Here is a 22,153-nt window from a genome sequence, read left to right as displayed (position 1 = left end):
TGATCAACTTAATCATTTATTCCTTAATAAAGTTAATGATTTTATTTAAAAAAAGCATTAAAAAAAATGACAGAAAAACCATATGTAATAATCGTATGAGATTGACGTCCGTAATGTGTCAGCATCACAGGCGATTGAATAAAAGGATTAAAACAGTAGAGAAGGACACAGGCCAGTTGTGAAATCCTCTTTAGACGTCTTCTCTTGCTGTCTCAGCCGCCCTGCCCCGTTCGTTTGGCTTTTGTCTGATGGATCTATGTAGGTTTATCCGTCCTCCGGCTGTAAACAAGCACTGTGTCTTCCACCCCACGCAGGCCCGATCAATAGCTCGGTGACTTTGTCATTATGCCCCTGCCGTCTGATTGATGATCTCACTCCATCATAAGTAAGCTGTACAGAGCCAGCCTTCAGCAGGAAGCGTGCCAGACAAAACATCAGTCCCTCACGCGGCTTTCTGAGCTGGATTAGACTGCCAATTCCCACAGGACTTTCTATTAGTGCAACAGCGTCTGGAAAAGGGCTGATGGCAACTGTCCATGGTCTGTTCTCATATGAAACTATAAAATTTTAATGACGCCTTGATTGAGAATTATAAAGAGCTAATAAACAGCAGGAGACCACATGAAGCACGGTTTGAGGGGCTCTGCTTCGTCCATTAAGACAAATGGTCCTTTAAGAATAAAATCTTTGAACGTAGGACTTTGGATTCTTGCTGGAGTCATTTTTCTGTTGATTCCGCAGGGAAACCCTGCTGAGGTTAGCGTTATTGCTACTGCTTGTGCTTGAGCTAGTATTAACTCATCATGCAGCATCAGGTATGTTTGGGAAGGTGTTTTACAGACTTGAACTGAAAGAGGGACCCAAGCCATATCTATAGATTTATCTAGAATATTACAGACTTGGTGGCAAGATCTTTTCACTTTGAGCAGCATCCTAGAAACCAGTGTTATTGCTATTTAATTTATTTATAGTATCATAGTATTGTTTTTGTTTTATTTTCATTGTAAATTTTAGTAATTTTGTTAAAAGAAATGTGTGTGTGTACATTATTATAATTTTTTTTAAAAACACAATTACTAAAACTTACAATGAGTAACAATCTAATTGATTAATATATGATGTTTTTGTAAAAATACAATAACACACCAGCATTCTCAGATTTTAAACCACTCTAGCAACACATACAGTACTTTTTTCTTTTAAAAAAATTAAAAACGAAATATTTTCTGAAAAGGGAAGAAATTAAAAGGAAGGTCAAGTATTCTTATACGTGCAATGTCTGTCTGTCATCATCCTATTTTTAGTTATTTAATGATTTCACGTTAGTTTTAGTCAGTAATTTTATTTCACCTGCCAAAGCAAATTTCAAATGCATGCTTAACATTTTCAGATTTTGAATTGAAATTTCAGATGTCTTTTTCCAATTAAGTCTTTATTGTTCTGTCTGTGAGGACATTTAGGGGGTGGGTTTGTGCAGACGAGACTTATCAATTATTCAGTCCCCCATACTGAGAGAGACCGAGCGTAGACCACTGCCCCTTCCAGCAGAGCCTTCCACAGACACTTCAGGGTCACGGCTAATTTATTTTATCATTATTTGTGCAGACATCATCTTTGTCTGTTTGTTAAGCCCCACAGTGTTTTTGTCAAGTAACTAAAAATAAGTATTAAATATAAAAAAAGACCTTTGTTTAATTACCACGGGATAGTTTTTAGTCTCTTTTACGCTGGCCCGGCTGGAAAATCAGCTACAGTAAACCAGGGTGAATGATTAACTAAGTAGAAGTAACTAGCTAACTAAATGGGGCTGCATAAACTTGAAGCTGAAACCATGATGAAGTCTAACAAAGGCTGCGATTGAATTGAGGATGTAGTCCGCAGGGTGAAGCACATGCACACAGCTCATAATTTAGAGTTCACAGTACATGCAGTTTATTCCATCTCTCGTGCTGTACGTTTAACACACGTTTGGGAACACGCGCACATCTTTCCAACATTTTTTGTAGACAGATTTACAGCATTTCACCAGTACTCCACACAAATAAATAAAAAAAACATAGATGGATAAATAAATGAAAGCTTTCTGGAAGACTTGAATATTTGTAAGCGAAGATTTTGAGTGTCTACATTTTTCTTTTTGCCACTTGTAGCATGAAAATAAAATTATTTAATATATAATATATATAATATGTTTTATTTATTTTTATTTTTTTAAATCTGTCCTTTTTTTACAATTTAAAGTTGAAATAAAACAATTGTTGAATTCTTTTGTTTTTCTTTTTTTAGTTTTGTCAATTATTACTTATAATTGTTTTGTTTAGATAACCCCAGTGTGAATGGAGTTAGAAAAAACAACTTTATTTTATGTTTGCCTGCATGTCATGTGACCGTTGGCTGATATTGAAGAACCTTAAATTTCAGGGGCTACCTCAAGTAAATGTATTACATCTAAGGGATTCATCTGACCGTCTCATACCTGCTAAGACCAGCAAAACCACATTAGGCTGGCCTAAGCAGTTTTTTCTTTCCCCAGCGGGGTTTATTTAATGCAGACATATTTGGTAACACTTCACTTAAAGCCTTTGCGTGTAATGCATTATAAATGTAGTTGTACGCTGTGCATTTTAAATGTAAGTATAACTATTTCCGACAAGATTATGCATAAAGGCTGTATATAAAGTGCTGCTTATTGGTTCTTTAAATTATGCAATTCATTTTGAAGGGTCGTATAAAAAGAAGTGTTCTTTACACAACTAGGTTTTGACATTCGTCTTGGAAGACGATGAGTGGGAAAGAGGATGTTTTTCGTCTGCGTCACACCTGTTATGAATCCGCCTTGACTTCCCATCCTCTAATACCCGTTTATTTGTCATTCGTCCTTCGCAGGACTTGCTGGAGAGGTTCATGGAGGGCCACGTGCCCCTGGAGGAATTCCTTGATTCTTTTCAAAGCCACAGGAAGACGTACCACATCCGCCGCGCTCAAGCCGAGAAGCTCCAGGAGCTCAACAGAGCCGACAGGAAACCGAAGAAACGGGAGGAGGAGCTGAAGAGGGAGGAGGAACATAAGGAGTCCCGGCCGAACGGCCTCAGCGCGCACGGCCCTCCCCGTGTCTTCCAGCTCCGATACGGTCTGACCCCGGCCATCCTGCTCCCGCTTTCCTCTTCCTCCGCTTCGGTCCTACCTCCTCTGGACTCCCGCTCAGGCCAGGCGCAGGTCTCGGGGCCCTGCGCCCGTCACTCCTGCCCCGGGCAGCCCGTCGGCCTGAGAGTAATTGGACAGTTACCCGGGTGGCCGGTGAGACCGGTCCGATTGCAGCAGCTGTACAGGCCCAGTCCCCATCAGCCCGAGCCTCCGTGTCGATAACATGAAAGCCGAGTTGCGCAGAGACCACGCGAAGCCTTCATCGAGTCGATATATAACAATGATGCTGCCATGAAATCAAACCTTCATGCACCCAAAAAGGGAGGAGAGAGGAAAGCCATAAAGTATTTGTTAATGTCGCTTGTCGTTGTTGCTCGTTCGTTTCACTTTCAACCTGTTTAGTATTCGTGTGGGTTTAGTCGGGATATTTGTGTGAGGGGAAGTGCCCTGTTTCTTGAGACACTGCTTTTTGACTGGAAGGTCTTTTGGGCCGTTGAGGGACTTGGAAAATGGCCCCTTTTTGTAATGTTTATGGGTGTTCAATAAAGTCTAATCATGATGTTTATTTTAAACCTATAGCTTGCTTGTTTTAAATTTTATATTCCTGCTCTTAATTTTTACTGGCTGCACTGTTTTGTAGTCCATATGTTGTTTTGTTTTTCTTAAAACTGAAAATTTACTCGATTTTACATTCATTTCACTTGGTTTGTGTATAAATCGCAGTAAATTTATATTGACAAAAAAAATCTAAATAAGAAACTAATAATTATAATAATAATAATAATTATTATTGTTGTTGTTGTGGTGCATATCTGTGCATCATTATAATGCAGTATTAAATTATTTTAACATTGAATATAATTTACAATATTCGTGAAAAAAATTTAGAATATTGAAAATTACTAAAATCCACTCCAAAAGACATGTTAACGTTATGAAAAATAACACTATTTTAATATTTTAACACGCCCTGTCCCCAGACCTGTACATCATATAACATAACATTTTATTTTTGACTCTTGACAAACACGATGCAGGACAACGACTCCGTACATGAAGTTATGTTTTAAAATTCAAAATATTGGGGCAATATTTGGGTTTTTGTCTCTTATTTCTATACAGATTTCTAAGAACATGAGTGCAAATGTGTTTGTTTTTTGCTTTTCTTAAACCGTTCCATAAATAAGTTAATATTGTGATGTATTTTAAACACAGTTCGTTCGCTAAAATATTTATTATTGAAAATATTAAGGATTACAAATGAATTAATATAAAACTCAAAGTCAAGCACCCGGACACATTGTAGTACTGAGAACTCTGTGTAAACCGTGCGTCAAACTAATGTAGAATCTAAAATATAAGTGTTTTATTGGTGGAAAATAGTGTATTACTACTTCTCTTTAGATTTTGGGCTGCAATATGACCCAGCCATATTTATGTGAGATTCACCCTGTTATTATTTTTCTATCAGACGAGCTTTGGTATATTAGGGAATTTTCTTCCAAGTAATACACAATAAAAAAAGATTACAAGCTTAGGTTAGATGAACTCATTAAGTGCGTTCGAGCCTCGTTTTACAACGAGAACGGTTCGGATGGTTTATTTAGTATTGACACAGCTGCGGCTGAAGTCTTTGAAAGCCCGAACTTGTCAAACACTTTGTTGTTTCAAGTTTTTTCAGCCAATGCAGTGGAGTTTGTAGTCAGAAAGTACGGACGGGCTGTTGTCTTTGACCGTTGCTGATTTAGCTCCAGGGTTGTGCCTTTATTCTTCAGCTACAGCTGAATATAGTTACAAATAAACTCGGATTAGCGCAGAATGCATTCTAATAAGTGTGCTCTTAAACCAGCGCCAATGAAAATCGTATCTAAGAGTGAGGGATTTACTTATTTATGGAAATCCTGTTATGGAATAACCCCTTGTGGACATCAAACACTGTTTATTTGTTAGGATTTTATTTCCGGGCCAGAAAGTTGTGTGTTCACTTTCAGTGGAGCAGCTATGGGAAAATATGATGCGTTATGAATTATTACAACGGAGAGAGCGGTGTTATGTGCCTTCACTTTTAACGCCCTGCAGGGATCGGTAAGAGCTGAAATGTTTAACCTTCATCTGTTTCTGACACGAGTGCAGTTCAGCAAAAACTTGAACCTATTTATTTATTTATTCAAACACAGTTTCCTGTCTTTTATTATAATCGTGTTTTAAACGTCTCGTGTAAAGAAATTACGTTTTCAGTCCAAAATGTCAGTACAATTAGAATATTTGAGAAACAAAAAGAGCTCAGAAGAATTCCCAAAGAAAACCATACAGTATTTCAGCACGCTGAAACACTTTTTCGTTTTAATGCTAAATATTACATTAATGCTTGAGCAGTATTGTAGTGCATTGCCCTTTTTAGTTAGTTTTGTCTGCATTGAGAATTTATGTGCACTGAGCCGTGCTTTTACTTGACGATTGTACCTTATTACACATTATTAGAGTCATTAAAGGTACACTTTTCTTTAAAATGCTTATCATATATAAAGCCAACATGAACACAAACAGCAAAAAATGGCATGATTATTTTAAACCCGCTCCGGTACTGGCTTTATAACTATTTGACATTGTAGCGAATAAATGGCTAATTTGATTTCTTGCTTTTTTGTACAGATCCAAACTTAATTCCTACGAATCACCACCTTATAAAATAGTTTTCTCGTGACATCAGCTCATCATTTCTCAAAAGCACTGATCTTGAGCTGAACCTTGAAGTTCATAGACACTATTGGTGGCAGGGATGTTACGAAGTGCCTAAAAAAAATAGTCCCCAGCAATTTCGAGAGCTGCGTAACGTCATTCTTTCTCCTGCAGCCATGGTGCGAAAATCTCAACTTTTTATTTAATTATTTCAAGCACCGTTTATACGCACTTGCATCGGGTTGATGTAAAGTCATGCAGAATATGTCCCTTACAAGTAAGCAGCCGATACAGTAAATGTAGGCATGCTAATAAGCAGCTAGTTAACAGTGAGAATCGGCCCCTACGCTAAAAGTGTTACCTACTTCTAATATAAATATAGTAAATATCAGCTGTGGCATCCACAGATAGCTTCTGTACGCAGTCATGGAATTGCCCAAAGGGTGTTTTTACAAATCAAAGCCCTGTCTACATGAAACTCACTCAGTAGATCATCTGCTGTAGATGGATGACATCACTGTGCAAGAATTAGCTCACGAAGCCTGGAGGCACGTTGGTTTTCTAAGAACAAGAAGCCCTCTTCTCTGCGTTCATGACCCTTCAGACATCCCGTCATAGTGGCAGCGCGAGCCTGCGAGGTCAGACAGAGTCCACATCTGTCAGCCCACCGCCACGTCTAGCGCGAGGCGACCTTGAACACGATATCCCTGATCCGGTTCCTCCTCCTCGGAGACCCTCAAATCCTGCCACTCCAGCATGTCTTCATTTTCATTCCACAACACTGGCTCTCGACGCGCAGCGGGGCGGCCCACGGGAGGGATTTGACTCCTAAAAGCCAGAGTTCGTTTATCAGGCTGCAAGAGGTTTATTTGCCCGGTGGATTTGCTTGTTCTAGCGTGCGCTATCGCGGAGGCAGATCGGCGTTTTCATTATGGAAGCGGGAGGATTGTTGTCGACGTATAATCGGGAAGGCGTTTTCTGTGCCGCAGATTTCAATCAGTCGTGAAAATACACAAGAGCAACATCTGTAATGCATGTCGTTTTAGTAATACTGCGTTCAGCGTACAAGAGTCCATTTCCTTCAAGCGGAAAATGGCAAATGCTTGCTTGTAATAAAAGTGTCACGTGCCGTATTTAAGACTTGGCCTTGCGGTATCGTATTCAGGTCATCACCACAAACTATAGATCAAAACTATAGCTCAATTGAGATTTTGAAAGTATGCTCAGCAAGGATGCTTTTATTTGATTGAAAACATGGTTACAGTTATATTGTAAAATAGTGTCACGATTTAAAGTATTATTATTATATATAGTCTCAGTGTCACGAGATGCTCGCCGTGAATTATAAGGTTCTGTCCGACATTTTTTTTCAAAATAGAGTTATTCACATCACCTTATGTACTTTATGTGATGTTTATTCTGTAAGCTGTGCACATTTTTGGCCTTTTTTAGAAAACAAAAAGGGTTCTATCACATGGAATGGAATGACTTTGAAGCTCAATATCTCAAAACTGCTCAGAACGCAGAGAGAACCTTATAATTCTAAAGCGACGATTTGCTGTTCGGGAAATATTTCTTCTTATTGTCGGTATGGAAGATGATTTTTGCTGCTTGAGATTTTTCTGGAAACCGCCATATACACTACTGTCTTGAAGTTTTGGCTAAACAAAGTCTGCGTCAAATGTATTAAAACTGATGATAAAGATCTTTGCTAAATTCCATGAGTCCATAACCATAATTGCAGCTTGGCATTAAAGTGATTCAATCGCACAATATGCCAAGGCACAGACAGATCTCACTGTGCGCTTTGCAAAAAAAAAGAAAGATGGAGGCTTTCTCTCGAACAGAACGTCTTTGTTCAGCCAGATGACATCTTTGAGGAGCGTCAAATGATGTGCTGTCGGGCCTGTTGACATCCCGGGGTAAATTTCAGTCACAACACCATTATTATAAATTAATTTTGATCAGTATGAAGCGAATGCATTGTGTGGCTTTATGAATGCCGAACCCCTCAATGAAATGACGGCTTGCTGAGATTCTTACAAATACGCACATTATTGTGTTCAGGGCCTTGGAAAGTGGATCACGCTCTGACCATCTGTTGTGCATTCAAACCGCTGTTTTGGGAGAAGCCTAACGTTTTATCTAACCGTTCCGTAATCTTTTTAAATATTGATGCTTTTCGTTCCCATTGTAATCTGTTTAGATGGGTTACTGGAGTCCCCCTGCAGTAAAAAGAAAGGTCATGACCTTCCGTCGCTCTCAGACGGTGTCCCTCCGGGCTGTTTGTGTTGGTCAAATGCTTTCTTTAGGGCTCAGCTCGTTTCTGCTCTCGCCCGATCCCCCGATTCAATGCTAAGTTTGAAACGAAGGACCCGAGGACGCTATAAAAGGTGATTCTCATCTCGATATCACATCAATCGTGAGAGGCTGATTTTGGCCTGCAGTTCGTCGTGCTACATAAATAACCACGAGCGGAAAAACCGCACTCGGTTGACGTTCTGTAAATCATTTTGTGTTATGTAAAATGTACGTTACAGGGTTGAATGTTAGATTCATTATAACTGAATTTAACATAAACTAATTTAAAAAATTTCACTGAAAGCTTTGTTTATTTGCACACGCCGTCTGCTCTATTTGGCGTCGAAATCAGTTTGATTGTACTAAAAAGGCAGCAGTCTTATTAGTAGCATTATTAAAAGTAATACATTTAGCTATTTTTGGTAACACTCAATTATGATCATTAGTTGATGCATTAGGCAGCCTGTATTTGATCAAACATGCAAAACAGTAATGCTGTTGTCACGTTTATGTTCCGTCTCCGTTTCGATCGACCTGTTCTGCCGTCTTTGATCTAGTTGTAAGTTTTCCTGTTTTCCTTGATTAGTCCATTCTGTTGACCTGTGTTAAATTAATTACCTTATTTATCTCCATTCATTTAAAGCCTGTGTTGTCTTCGTATTGCATTGAGCTGCTTTCATCAACACTGCTGTCGTATCTGTGAAAAATACTTTAAAATGCATTTTATTTCGAATCTGTTGATTAATAGAAAGAGCTGCATCCGTTTGAAAATGAAATGCTTTAGAACTGTCTGCCTTTGACCAATTTAAAGCATACATAAGAGGTAAAAATGTTATGTACTGTACATGTAATACATTTTATTTTTTGCCATTTGTATTCAACGTGACTAGGAAGGTTGCGCCACAACAAAGAGGTTCAGCGTGGCTGTGTTAGCATACGGCCTCCGCCACCTTGAACCCTCAGATTATCCGTATCTTTCCTGTGTCCTAAAAGCTATAAGCCTTTAAAGTTCAGAGGATTCTGTTGAAGTCATTCTCTATCCATTTGAAAATGTCTCATAGTAATACACACAGACAGGCTACCTCGACGTCTCACGCTAGCTGAAACATTCAAACGAGAGCCCATCGTATCTCTCTGTTGTCAGGATGGGGTGTCTGAATGAGCCTCAAATACAAGCTGTCAGATTTTTTCCTTGTTTTGACGGATGTCGGGCAGGCAGCCTGCCGAACGCAGTATCAGCTGGAATGTAATGAGAAAATGAGAAGGGGGATGATGTATAGCCACCTTTGATCCTCCGCTGCTTTTATCAACTGAATCGACTAGCCGCGGCGCACAGGGTTGTAAATTTGACAAGCTGTTCGTACGAGTGTGTGAAAGACAAAGAAATATAGAGAGAAGCGTGAACGACGAAGCCATTTATCACAAACCACTGAGCCATATCAGGTGTGATAAGCCAGTCCCTCGTCTCTTTTTAAGATGCCGTAGTTTTTGATCAATGTTTGATCAAAGACAAGTCGGCTTATGCGGCGGCCATCTTGGTAAAACGAATGTAGCCATGTTAAGAAAACCTACTTAGCAACTTGCGACTACAACCTAAACTAAAACCTTATTTTACTGTACGGGAGTTGAGTGTCTTAATTTATCTAATGAGGTCATATCAAAAAATTGCTTTGAATCATGTTCGTTTGGCATCGAAACAAACGAGAGAGAGTTGAAAGTCAAGCGTTATACTTTTTTACTGTAGTAAAATAGTAGTGAACATGTTTTTCTGAGCAGCTGTGAAGCTAATCAGAGCTATTTCTGATCATCAATCAAATCTGACTGATATATAACCATGTTAAGGGGAACCCTATTGGGTTTGGGTTTCAGGGAACGTTTAGTTACTGTAATTTGTACATAAAGGAATATAATAAATATATAAGAAAACATTTAACTCATTCGGGAAAGCAGTTATTTGTATATATATCAACAGAGAAACGTAATGTTTTACTTACACCAGTAAAACGGAAGAGTAAAGACACCCTCATTTCATTTGATCGGCCCATTTACGTTTGTAATGTGTAGCATAAAGAATATTTAATATTAAAAAATATTTTTCAGGCTGGTCCAGAGGATTTAGCGAACATCCGTTCAGCCGCCAATTTGAGTGTTGTTTCATGTCTGCACGTGGTCTTTCCCCCCCCCCCTTGCATCAGCTTGCACATGCTAATGTACACATGGTGTGTGCGTATTAGCGTCCGTATGTGTTAGCATGCTTCGTGCTTCTATAAGGGAACATCGTTCTATAAAGTGGACACATTCGCCCCGAAGGTGAGATTCACAGAGTCACTGACCATCTAGTCTGAAGAAATGCCATTATGGATTGAGTCACGCATGCTTGACGGACTGATGTTCAAGGGCAAGTCTGATGTAGATAGGATTCAGCATCTCTATCGCACAAATTAGCTATATAGCGTATATGCTGCAAGTTATAAGCACTACATTTTTTCCTGAGGTAAACATATATTTGCACACACTTACTACTGCACGTGTTTTTACCGGAGGCCGGGTTATCACACTTTTTAATAAACTAAAGCATTTTCAAGGCTTTTTTTTTTTAAGTTTAAAAATGTCTTCATTTGGCTACACAGCATTGTCATTCCCAGGAAAAAAAAACTGTGCACTTTATTAAACATTTTAAACATTATCCTGATTTTTTTCATGAGGGAGAAAACACATCTGACGCAAAACGTTATGAAAATTAACTGTCTTAAATGTACTGCTTGTATTTCAATACAAATTTTTGTACATAATGTTCCCATATATATCAATTTTTCATTATAAATATTAGCTCAACAATATATGCTCAATGCACATATATGATTTGCCTGATTTATGTAACATTTTATTGCTAAATACATCATTTTCCCTCTGCCTTTGGACTCTGATCTTCAGAAACGTATAGCGATTAACACGCATTAAGCTAATAAGCTAACGAATTAGTTCATATTCATATTTAAATGTAACAGCTAATACAAAACGATCGTGTTTACACTGATTAATTAACAAGTGCGGGCCTATCCAGCAATAGCCTATACGACATTTTACTGGAAGACGAGACAAATTACTTATCAAGAGAAAGGCACAGAAAGGAGTGGGAAAACAGCACAGGGCTTTATCACGCTATTACCGACGCCAGCTCGCTCCAGCATGTTTGAGGAATCGCACAGTTTGTGATTACAATCAGAAAATCAACAGCTGCACTGAGTGTGGATCAGATCTCACAATCACTGGCGAGTGGAGATGTGAGATGCTGCCACGCTTGAATTCTGACCAATATTTCACTGCGCACTGATAGCTATTAAAACCCAAACAGCCCCTGTCTGCTGAGCTATCAAGCTCACAAAGGACTGCGGATGATTATAATGATGGCTGCAGCCTGGGAGCTATAGCATCGTACTGCTGGAATTGACACGATGTGCAAATGAAGCTCCCCGGCGCGACAAGGACACGATACCCTTTGCGTTTCACCCATAATCGCTCTTAATTTGAATTTATTTCTGCTACCAGTCATCTCACTGCAGTATGTCTTCACTTCCCGCCACGGAGGACCCTGGCAGTCACGTCAACACTCGGTGAATCACGTAACTGTTAACTGAATGGGACGGTTTTCATCCTAAATAACTTATTCTGAAGAGGAACAAAGCTTTTATGGGTTTGGAACGGCAAGGGGGTTGATTACAAAACGTTCATATCCCTTCAAAGACCAACCTTAAGCAGATCAACTCGACTGCTTGCGACTTTTACAGAGTCCCGTATAATTCGCTCTCCCACTTGTTTTTTGAGTCTGGTTCGGATGCGTACGGTGTGATTTAATGGAGGGACGTTAAAGAGAGCAATCTGCATATTCATGAAGCCATGTACTAAATTTGATAAGGGTGCAGAATTACGTTTAAGCCATTTTGAGGCACGAAGAAACTATTTTAAATTATCTGAATTTATAATTTCGATGATCAAAGATAAATCTGCGACTGCGGGGGAAATAAAAAAGGAGGACGTGCGTCCTAATGCATCTTATTACATGATAACTTTTATACCATCACCCCTATTATCACACGCAGGGCCAGAGACAACATTCCTGTTTTGCTCCTTGATTGGTTTCAGTGGGTGGTTTATTAAGGCTCTGCATGCGTCGGTTTAACACAGCAGTATTTGAGCAAGGACCTGATGTATGAAACGTTTGTTTTGATGTTTAGACTCAGTGGAGCAACAAAAAAAAAAAGATTCGGTGGAAGTGGGATTCTGTGGGCTCTGGACAAAGAAGGGTGGCAACTGGCACGAGATGAAACTGCTGATGACCTTAACCTGCCTGTGCAGGAAACTCCTGTGTCCTGTCGAGGAAGGGGGAGGTGACGTCTAGAAAAAGAAAGACATGCCTGGGTTAAATGCACCTAAAATTACTTAACACGGTAAAAACTACTTATTGCTTACGTATTCCGAAAACTGAATATTTTAGTGGTCAGATTTGAGTGGGTTTCATAATCTATCAAAACAGATCACCGGCAGCGAGCCGTTGATGTTAAAACGCATTAAAGCATAAAAAAATAAACTGTAATACGCATTGGAGTGTAACATTGTGCATAACAGTATTTCTGAACGACTTTATTCTTTGGTTGCATGCGTTTTAACTATGCCTCTGCATGAAAATTTCACGTGACAGCAATAAAAAGCGAAATTCGCTTGTTTCGCACATCAACAAACTGTATTAGCTTGCATTAAAAATGCAGCATTGTTATGTTTCTGAACATGTCCTACTCTTTTCCCTTTTTTGCATTACTCTTTCTGTCTGTCTTTTGTTATTTTGCAATTCTGAAATTGAAGCGCAACTCATCATGCAATCACACCACGTGTTATTCTGGTTTATCCCGAGTGCCAGGTCCTTCTCGTTCGTTCCCCGAAAACGGTGTAGTTCCCCATCGGCCCAGCAGGTGGCAGTGTTGCGCTGTGAGGTCCGCGCGCCGCCCTTCATGAACACCAGAAGAACGCGAAACCTGGCGCGAAGAAGAAGACTCGGGAAGAATCATGGCGGCGGATAAGAAAGATGCGCGATCGGGGAAACCTCCCAAAAAAGAGTCCCAGCCTTTAATCATCGCCAAAACGCCGGCAGAGGAGCAGCGTTTAAAGCTGGAGAGATTGATGCGAAACCCCGTGAGTTTTCCCGTCACCGCGAGCCGGCGGGTTTGTTTGGAGTAGTGGCTCGTGCTAACGATGCTACCGAACTGTTGCAGAAGCGCTGAACGTAACGTTGAGGTTTCTGTCTTTATTATGAAGGATAAACCCGCGCCAATCCCGGAGAAACCGAAGGAGTGGAACCCGCGCGCTCCGCCAGAGTTTGTGCGGGATGTGATGGGTTTGTGCTCTTTGTTTACAGATCCTCGTGAAGCGAAGCATTCATTTCTACCCGTTCTTAAAAGTCATCAGGTTTACTCACTTACTTAATACGACTTTCTAAAGGACGTTATTGCTTGTGCTCTTAGGAAAAATAGTTTTACACATTAGTCAGACTGTAACTGAAAACCGCTTTTCTCATTTTCAAACAGCTTTTATTTAAAGGAAGGTAAGAATGCCAATTTAAAATGTGTTCTTTGCAGTTTTTTCCCCTCAGATAAAGCCAATAACTCGTGAAACACCTGGACTTAATACAGTCTGTTAAACAGAAGTGTGTTTTCAAAATTCCAAGTTTGTTTAACTTCTTTTAATTGAATATCAAGTAGTTGGATGGGTGGTGCCATCATTCACTTTCAGCTGATTGCAGGAGTTCATTTTGATTCTAATGGATTTTTAACCAATTCATGGTGATTATTTTTTATGTCTTTGTTGAATTGCTGCAGGTTCCAGTGCTGGAGCGGGCAGCGGTGAGTTCCACGTGTACAGACACCTGCGCCGGCGGGAGTATCAGAGGCAAGACTTCCTCGAACGAATGTCTGAAAAGGCACGTTTATTTTTCCCTACGATGAAGATTCTCAAATAGAGCTGTTTTAACGTTTGTGGGTGTTACTAGTTCAATTTGCACTAAGAAAAGGTGAAAATATAACGTCCTTAGCGTTGTTGCAAAACGGTAGATGAATGAATGATTGGTAGAGCCTGTGTAATTCATATTGGAGATATGCATATTCCTCTGAGACTCATTTTTAAATTACTGGCACTGAGAGATAAATCCAGGTGCTTCAGTGGAATGCGGATCTACCTGTTATTTGTAGCGGCGCAGGTAACAGAATTTGGGTGTGAGAAGCAGTGGATCTGCTCGTGTCTAGTTTGATTGAAATCAACAGTGAATACAGTAATAGTACAATCATTAGAAAAAGTATTGCAAAATTAAACGGTTTTCTATTAATATTGTTCAAACCATTACTATAGTCTTTAATGTCTCGTGATCTTTAAGAAATCATTCTGATATGCTGATTTGGTGCTCTGTAAACAATTTTATTTTTTAAATATTAATGCTGAAGTTTTTGTGGAATTCTTTTTTTTTTTTTTTTTTTAAATGGATATCTTTTATAACAAATGTTGTTTCTGTCAATTGATAAATACAGTGCATTCTGGCTGAATAATTGAAAACTTAAATTTATATGTATACATGCATGTGTGTGTGTGTGTGTGTGTGTGTATGTATGTATATATATATATATATATATATATATATATATATATATATATATATATATATATATATATATATATATATATATATATATATATATATATAAATAAATAAATAATACTTATTTCAGAATAAATGTAATGTAACTTTTATGACCACTATTTAGAGTATGTCCTGGGTCTTCACAGTTTCTTTTACTTTTGTAGCAAAAGATGGATGACGATTATATTGAGAAGGTGAAAGAGAACCAAAAGGCTGCCGAGGAAAGAACGGCCAAGCGCAGAAAGAAGAGGTTTGCCAAATACTGTCTGTTTTGATGCTTTACAATCAGTAGAGGACTCATTTATTCTGTGTGTTTCTGAGTCTCTGTTTTTTTGTGTCATTTAGGGAAAAGTTAAAACAAAAGAAGCTGATGGCCAAAAAAGCTAAGGAGGAGAGCCAGAAAGAAGAAGGTACGTGAAATGATCTTAGAAATCCACCTCATTGTCTCTGGAAGATAGCTTTAGACTACTGAACTCTCAAGTATACAAATATTTTTAATATTAAAACAAACAGTTTATTGTAGTCAGTCGAGCCGACTGATTTGTATCTGTCTTCTCTGTGTCAAAAATGGTAAAAGAATCCTGATTTGTTGTAAAAACATCAGTGAGGGTGAATGTTTATCACGAGAGCTATATTTAAAAGAGCTATTTATGGATGGCTGCACAGATCATCATTATAGCAACTGCACTTCTTGAATTTCAGCATTCATCTGAGCAGTGAGTAATAATGTGTTTGTTGTGTCAGCAGACTCGTCGGAGAAGTCATCCTCCTCCTCGGCTTCTGAAGCAGAAGAGCAAGAAGATGATGCAGAAGTGCCTAGCTTCATCATGGGGAAGAGGTGACCAGCCATGGGCTTCGATACACAGAAACAGCGTTTCAGAAGCACAGTCGTCGTTTGTGATTGAATGTTTGTCTTTCATTGTGATGGTGATAAGACCAGGATAGACTTTTATTCTGTTGTAAATATGTTTTTTTTTTTTTTTTTTTTTAAATAAACAACTAAAAGAATATTTTTGGCGTTTCGGCCTTTCATGTGAAATTTCATTCACTGTCCTTTAACTGCTTCTGCCTTTCCGTAATGTGCGGAAATTACTTTTAAAAAGTTAGAAAAATTGCTTCAAATATTACTTTATGTACCACAATTATCACAATCTTTTTTTTCCCCTGTATTTTTAATGCAGCCTTTTAAAAAGTAAAAAAATGTAGTTGTCTTTTTCAATACAAATATCTAAACGAGCTAAAATCGGGGTCCATAACCTGAACTGTAAAATAAAGTGAATGTGTATAATGTAATGATTAAGTGCAAATAAAGTGCGCACATACTTAATAAAACGGCCTTCACGTGGCTCCGGGGGTGAATTAAGGCCTCCTGTAGCTAATGAATGCTTTTTTGTAAGCTAAATATCCATATTTTAAACGTAATAAATACTTTTCTTACGCTTCTGCTGGCTGTAACGTAAGACGAGCAAATATCGGCCAGTGGCCTAATCACCAGCTTCATTTTGATCAGTTTCACAACAAAGGCATATTGTTTTGCTTTTAAATATCAGAGAACATGCAATTTTCTTTTATTAAGCCCGAAACTAAAATGCTGCTCTCTTTAATCATTAATCACGCACACCATTTTTCTTGTTTCACATAATGGAGACAAATAGATATAATAGTTTTTTAAAAAAAAAGTATGCACGGGCACCGTTTCAACAGGCAAAAAAAACCAACAACCCACAATGGTTCATTTGAGGATTTTTGACAGATTATCTCTAATTGGCAAAAAACACCTAAATGCAAAATAATCTGTGCATTTAATCATTGTGATTACTGAGAAAGCCAGTGGTATAATTGTTCGTTAGTCACTAATGGACCCTGCTGTCATGTGTACCACATTCCTTTGAAGCACATGCGAGGAAAAAAAACAAAACAAACCCGTCCTAATTCTCTCCACCCTGTATTACCACTTGGCAAATACTGTTAATAGCCCTGCTTCATAGTCTGATTCAACACAATGGGATTCGGGATATAGTTTTACGTCTACGTCATCGTTTCAACTCGCCTGTCCAGTCTTCACAAATAAGACGCTTTCTGAGTTCTACACGGACACGTTTAGAGAGAAAACGACAGTGACTTTTACCTATAAACAACGGTTCATTCGCTTCGTGTCAAAGCAGGTCTGGTTAGGCCGGTTTTACCGACAAACAAATTTGATTACGAGCACTTCAGAGAGTTGCCGGAGTTGCAAAACATACAGCCCGGTTTGTCCTTGAAGACCAATATGACAGCGGGAAACGTTTTGGCGCGCTGCGCAACACACTCAGAAACTCTTGGGAATCGAGTATTCTTGACGTGTTTTGTGAATGAACTCCACACCTCTGCCCTTTCACGTCATGTGCCTGTTTGGTGGGAATGAAGCCTGCACTGCGCCGAGGGTTTGTTGACTTTCACATTACTCATTCAGACAGACGTCTGCTTTATCTTCCGTCTCGAGCGTCGCACGTGGCGGCTCCGTCCACCTGAACGGCGACGAAAACGTGTTCTGCGCTGCGAGATTAAAGCGTTTTATCATGATTCAAGCATTTCTCAAAGCTTACAAAATAGCAACAGTCAGTCTTTGGTATTTCTAAGCACTTTTTTTTTTATGTCCGAAGCGCCTCCCAGTTTCTACCTGGGATTCACACGCCCTCGTGAAAAACTCTCTCCCCTCCCTTCAGCTCCGTTTTATAAGAGTTGATTAGTATCTGCCAGGCATATTGCTGAGCATAGACACCAGCCAGGTTGACTTCTACTCCCAATTCTATCAGTAAGACTCTATCTGCATCCTTGTCCCGAGATGAAGACAGACGCTGCGCTCCGTTTGATGTCCCTGATGTCTATCTGGATGTGGACCAGTGAAGGTAAGTGCCTTTTAGACTTAATTACCAATGTTTGTTTGTTCTTTTTAGACGGGGGTTGCTATGGAGATTTGGTTTCTGCGTTACATCGCAAATGCGCTTCGGCTATACTTTAATTACATTGTTTGCCTTATCTTTCAGTTTAAACGGAGAGAGGCTTTCTTGGGTAATAGCTCATTAAAGAAAGAGTAAAGTGCGCATAAATGTCTCATTAAATTAGATGTGGGATGGCGGACAAAGATGATTATGGAATAACAAGCTAAAAATCTTCCTATCGTTCAGCGAGAATACCCTGGCGACTATTGTGAATAAATAAGATGATTCATCAAATGTTATTATAGAAATTGGACTAATGGACCGCACTGATGCTAATGTCTAGCATTTCCGTTCATTATTTATATATATATATATATATATATATATATATATATATATATATATATATATATATATATATATATATATATGAACCTGGACCACAAAACCAGTGATAAATAGCACAGGTGTATTTGTAGCAATATCCAGCAATACATTGTATGGGTTAAGATTATTGATTTTTCTTTTATTCCAAAAATCATGAGAATGTTATGTAAAGATCGCATTACATGAAGATATGTTGTCCATTTCTTATCGTAAATATATATAAACTTAATTTTCGATTAGTAATAATATGGATTGCTAAAAAGGTAATTTGGAAAACTTTAAAGGTTTTAGATTTTTTGCATCCTCAAATTCCAGATTTTGTCCAAATTTTGTCCTATACAAACCATATATAAATGGAAAGCTTATTTTAGCAGTTTATAGATGTTTAAATGCTGTAGAAATCTCTCTCTCTCTCTCTCTCTCTCTCTCTCTCTCTATATATATATATATATATATATATATATATATATATATATATATATATATATATATATATATATATATATATATAATGATAATAATGACAAAAGGAACCTACAAGTATAACAACGCCTCATTAACAATTATTATTTCATCCTGGGCATTATATTTGTTATAAATAGGTGAAATAGCTCAGTGAGTCATTAATTAGCAGTATGTCATAGGATGCCACACTCATCCCACGTTTTTTTTAAATGACCTACAACAGAGATGAGTACTGATACAGTGGCTCCTCGTGTGTCATGCCCATACAGACTCTATATCGAGACTTGAGTAAAACACACACCAGTAGGCAAGTCTGAGCCTGTGTGTTCTGTTTCATGGCCGGTTTTCCAGCGATACACCTGCAGCGCTGCACTTACAGCATTTAGGGTTGGTAGGCGTTACACAATCCTTTTTTTATCCCTAGGACAGGTGCATGTGAATCAGACTGAACCCGCTGTTATTCTTCGACGGCCTCGAACGGGGATCAAGTTGAAACAACGAGGTCACTTTAAAAACGTCTCTTTCTCTGCCTACAGGTCAGATATTCCAGCCCGTGCTTACATCTAATGCTTTCCTAGCCAAAGTCACCAGCAACACAGTGATACTATCGCAGCCGTACTGTGTGTTTAATCAGCCGTGCCCCGGCTGTGTGATATGGCTGGTGGCCGGACTGTGCTCAGGTAAAACGTCTTAATAATAATTTCACAATATTGCTCTTTTTTTGTATTTTATCATACGAATGCAAGGCAAAAAAAAAGATCTAATGCGGATCCTCCCATCTGTTTGCATTCCATTTTCACTTGTAGCAAACGCCAACTTTGACGCTCTTGCAAACAGCTCAGCTAGCAGCATCCTCAGCTTGTCGCCCTACCCATCGGCATTCCTCCCGTCATCCTATAACTTCTTTGTGACCCGAGTTGGATATCTGGCAGACTTCCCCTGCAGTCAGTACCCCGGCAGTTCCTACTTCGTGGTCGGCGCTGACGGGCTTTGCAGCACCGTCAACTGCAATGGTGTATTACCTAGTGGATCCACCGTTTGGTAGGACCTTTCAATGTACTGTGCGACTTGAATAGAAGGAATTATTTAAGACGAAGGTCCGAATCTGCTAGTCAGGACATTTGTGTCGACTCTTAAGATGCCTTTATAAGACGAGATTTCAGCAAAATGTTGAAAGCAAGAGAAATCGGAGAGCATTCGGGCGCAGCGTAGACAGCAATGCAAATGAAACATTCAGGGCCTAGAAAGGCAGTGAAGACGTCGTTCACATAGTCCATATAACATCAGTGGCTCAACCTTAATTTTACAAAGCTATGAAATGTGTGCAAAGAAAAAGATTCTCTTCTGTGTCTTCGCTGCACATTCATGAGAATCACCAAAATGCGTGCGTCGTTATTTTTGTTTTGTTTTGCAGAACGTTATGGTTGAGCGGATGTCACGTGGACTTTGTCTTTACTGTCTTTCTGGGCCCTGAACATCTCAGTTCCATTGTCAAAAATATCTAAATCTGATGATGAACAGAAGTCTCACAAGTTTAAAACAACACGAGGGTTAATTATTGACCAAATTTTCATTTTTGGTTGAACTGTCTGTTTAATGCTCAAGCAGAAGTCAGAAACGGTTGGCTAACGTGATATTTGAAAGACAAAGTTGAACCCAAACAAAAACTGACTTTGAATATATTCCGCCGCACCTTTAGAAATCCAGACAGTTCGAGTGAATAATGTGTCGATATAATAATGTGCTAATTTATTGATAAATCGATCACCTATTTGTTTGAGCAATATCAAATGTACAAGAATGCCATCTCTAAATATCAGCAGGTCTGAGAAGACATTCAAGTTTTTCTCTCTTCAACAAAAACAGCTGAAATCTCAGTCAACTCTTATTGTGTCCTTAAGGAGACCGTTGCATGAACCGTTGGATATTTCTATACTTTAAAAGATATCTTACTTGCTAAACACTAGATTCGAGTTTGCTTTTAATGTACGAAAACTATTTTTCGCTTACAGTTTCAAGTATCTCCTAATCGATGCTAACGGGACTCTTGTTAATTCATCGTACTGGTCTGGGAACACTACTCTTATCCAACGTAAGAATCGCATAAAACGCTTTGAGTTGTCGCTAAATAACAGTAGCCTGACAGCTGTTGGAGTTAACGGATGTCTTAATAATGCCTTCCTGCAGTGCAACCCCTTTCCAACATTTACGACGGTCTGAGTGCGAGATCGGGCGCCATGGTGGTCATCACCACCCTCCTGTGTGTGGCCGCGGCTCTGCTTTTGCTTCTCTTCCTCTGCATGCTGTGCGTGACCTGGTGAGTGAACCGCACTCCGTTCCGGTACGTTATCGTATATATCTTTTTTTGGTTTTTCTAACACGCGGCTGAATGTCGTCCGTGCAGCTGCACCAAGAAAGACGGCAAGCAGGTGTCAGTCATGAACTCGATCCGCATCCCCCGCTACGACACCCACAACCTGAAGGAGCGCGCGCACCCCTACGACAACCCCTCTTACCAGGCGGACTCCAAGAACTACTCCACCTCCTCCACCCTGCCCAAGGACGGCGCGAGGAAGCTGTGAGCTCCCGGACACACTCGAAATGAAGCCGTATGTTTGAAAGGCTGGGTGAAGGTTATCTTTTGGTCATCGTCTTGCAGCTTTTTGTAAACTCTCGCGACCTCAGTATTGTTTTTATGATAAAAAACGGATGGAACAGGACTACGCTAACAGGCAAATTCACAAGATGGCGCTGTTTAGTAGGAAATATGTGTAGTATTTACTAGTGCAGCGCTTTCTAACCTTTCTTGTCTTAGGGGTCAAATGGGTCTCAATTACCTTTTATCAACAAACCAGGTGAATTTGCTTCTTTTAACTCATCTTATATATTGCATTATTAATATTCCTATTTTTTTTTCTAATTTAATCATGATTCTTTTTTAATTCGTTATTCTCCATTCTCTTTGTTACTGGTTTTATGAGTCGTTTTAATCTCCGTTGCATACCAAGCAGTTACCCTGGTTTTGAAAATCTTGAGTTTTGGTTAAAATGTTACGAACAAATTAGTGCTGTCGGACGATTAACCGTATCCAAAATAAAAGCTTTTGCTGGCATATATGTGTGTTATGTATTTAGAAATGCATACAGTATATATTTACATGTATTAACATGTCTGTGTTTATATAATTGGTATTATAAATAGGTGTATTAAATATATGCACAACATATTTTCTGAAATATACACATGAGTGTGCATGTATTTATATATATATAGTACACGTATTACGTAAACAGAAATGTTGCACGATTAATCAGTTGACAGCACTAGAATTTACATTTATTACAGGTGTTTTAAGGTTTTCTTTGATTTTTATTCATGTTTTATGCAGGAATTATACTTCACAGTCTTTAAATGCACTCAAAAGTAGCAGGTCCGGAATTAATACCATGCAATGAATAAAATGTATTTTTAATAATTATACAGTTAACATCTGAGGAAGCATCCTAACTGTGATACAACCTTATAAGTTTATTGATGCACTAATGAGCATAAAAATAAAGCGTATACACAAGTA

General features: G+C 38.9%; 3 protein-coding genes across 4 annotated transcripts in view; all 3 read left to right on the top strand.

Annotated features, from left to right (window-relative positions):
- vps37d (VPS37D subunit of ESCRT-I) overlaps positions 1 to 3,716 on the top strand; it is a 30,126-nt gene extending 26,410 nt beyond the window's left edge. For both annotated transcript variants that reach the window (XM_043239969.1, XM_043239968.1), the window contains exon 4: positions 2,887 to 3,716. In XM_043239969.1, the coding sequence (XP_043095904.1) occupies positions 2,887 to 3,366 (480 nt within the window). In that variant the 3' untranslated portion in view covers positions 3,367 to 3,716. The remainder of the gene's footprint in view (positions 1 to 2,886) is intronic.
- A 9,422-nt stretch (positions 3,717 to 13,138) lies between these two features.
- On the top strand, positions 13,139 to 15,819 carry prkrip1 (PRKR interacting protein 1). The gene is made up of 6 exons (XM_043238402.1): positions 13,139 to 13,311; positions 13,435 to 13,513; positions 13,995 to 14,095; positions 14,971 to 15,056; positions 15,152 to 15,216; positions 15,554 to 15,819. Exons 1-6 carry the CDS (start codon positions 13,186 to 13,188, stop codon positions 15,646 to 15,648), a joined length of 552 nt encoding a protein of 183 aa, XP_043094337.1. The 5' UTR covers positions 13,139 to 13,185; the 3' UTR covers positions 15,649 to 15,819.
- Positions 15,820 to 16,727: 908 nt separating this feature from the next.
- upk3b (uroplakin 3b) lies at positions 16,728 to 22,153 on the top strand. The gene is made up of 6 exons (XM_043238401.1): positions 16,728 to 17,694; positions 19,116 to 19,259; positions 19,386 to 19,620; positions 20,592 to 20,671; positions 20,767 to 20,896; positions 20,984 to 22,153. The coding sequence occupies exons 1-6, from the start codon at positions 17,631 to 17,633 to the stop codon at positions 21,159 to 21,161; spliced, it is 831 nt and encodes a 276-aa protein (XP_043094336.1). The 5' UTR covers positions 16,728 to 17,630; the 3' UTR covers positions 21,162 to 22,153.

The sequence above is a fragment of the Puntigrus tetrazona genome, chromosome 5 (assembly GCF_018831695.1).
Source record: "Puntigrus tetrazona isolate hp1 chromosome 5, ASM1883169v1, whole genome shotgun sequence".
NCBI classification, from domain to species: domain Eukaryota; kingdom Metazoa; phylum Chordata; class Actinopteri; order Cypriniformes; family Cyprinidae; genus Puntigrus; species Puntigrus tetrazona.
Note: the sequence above shows the minus strand (reverse complement) of the source record. Positions and strands in the feature narration are given on the sequence as shown.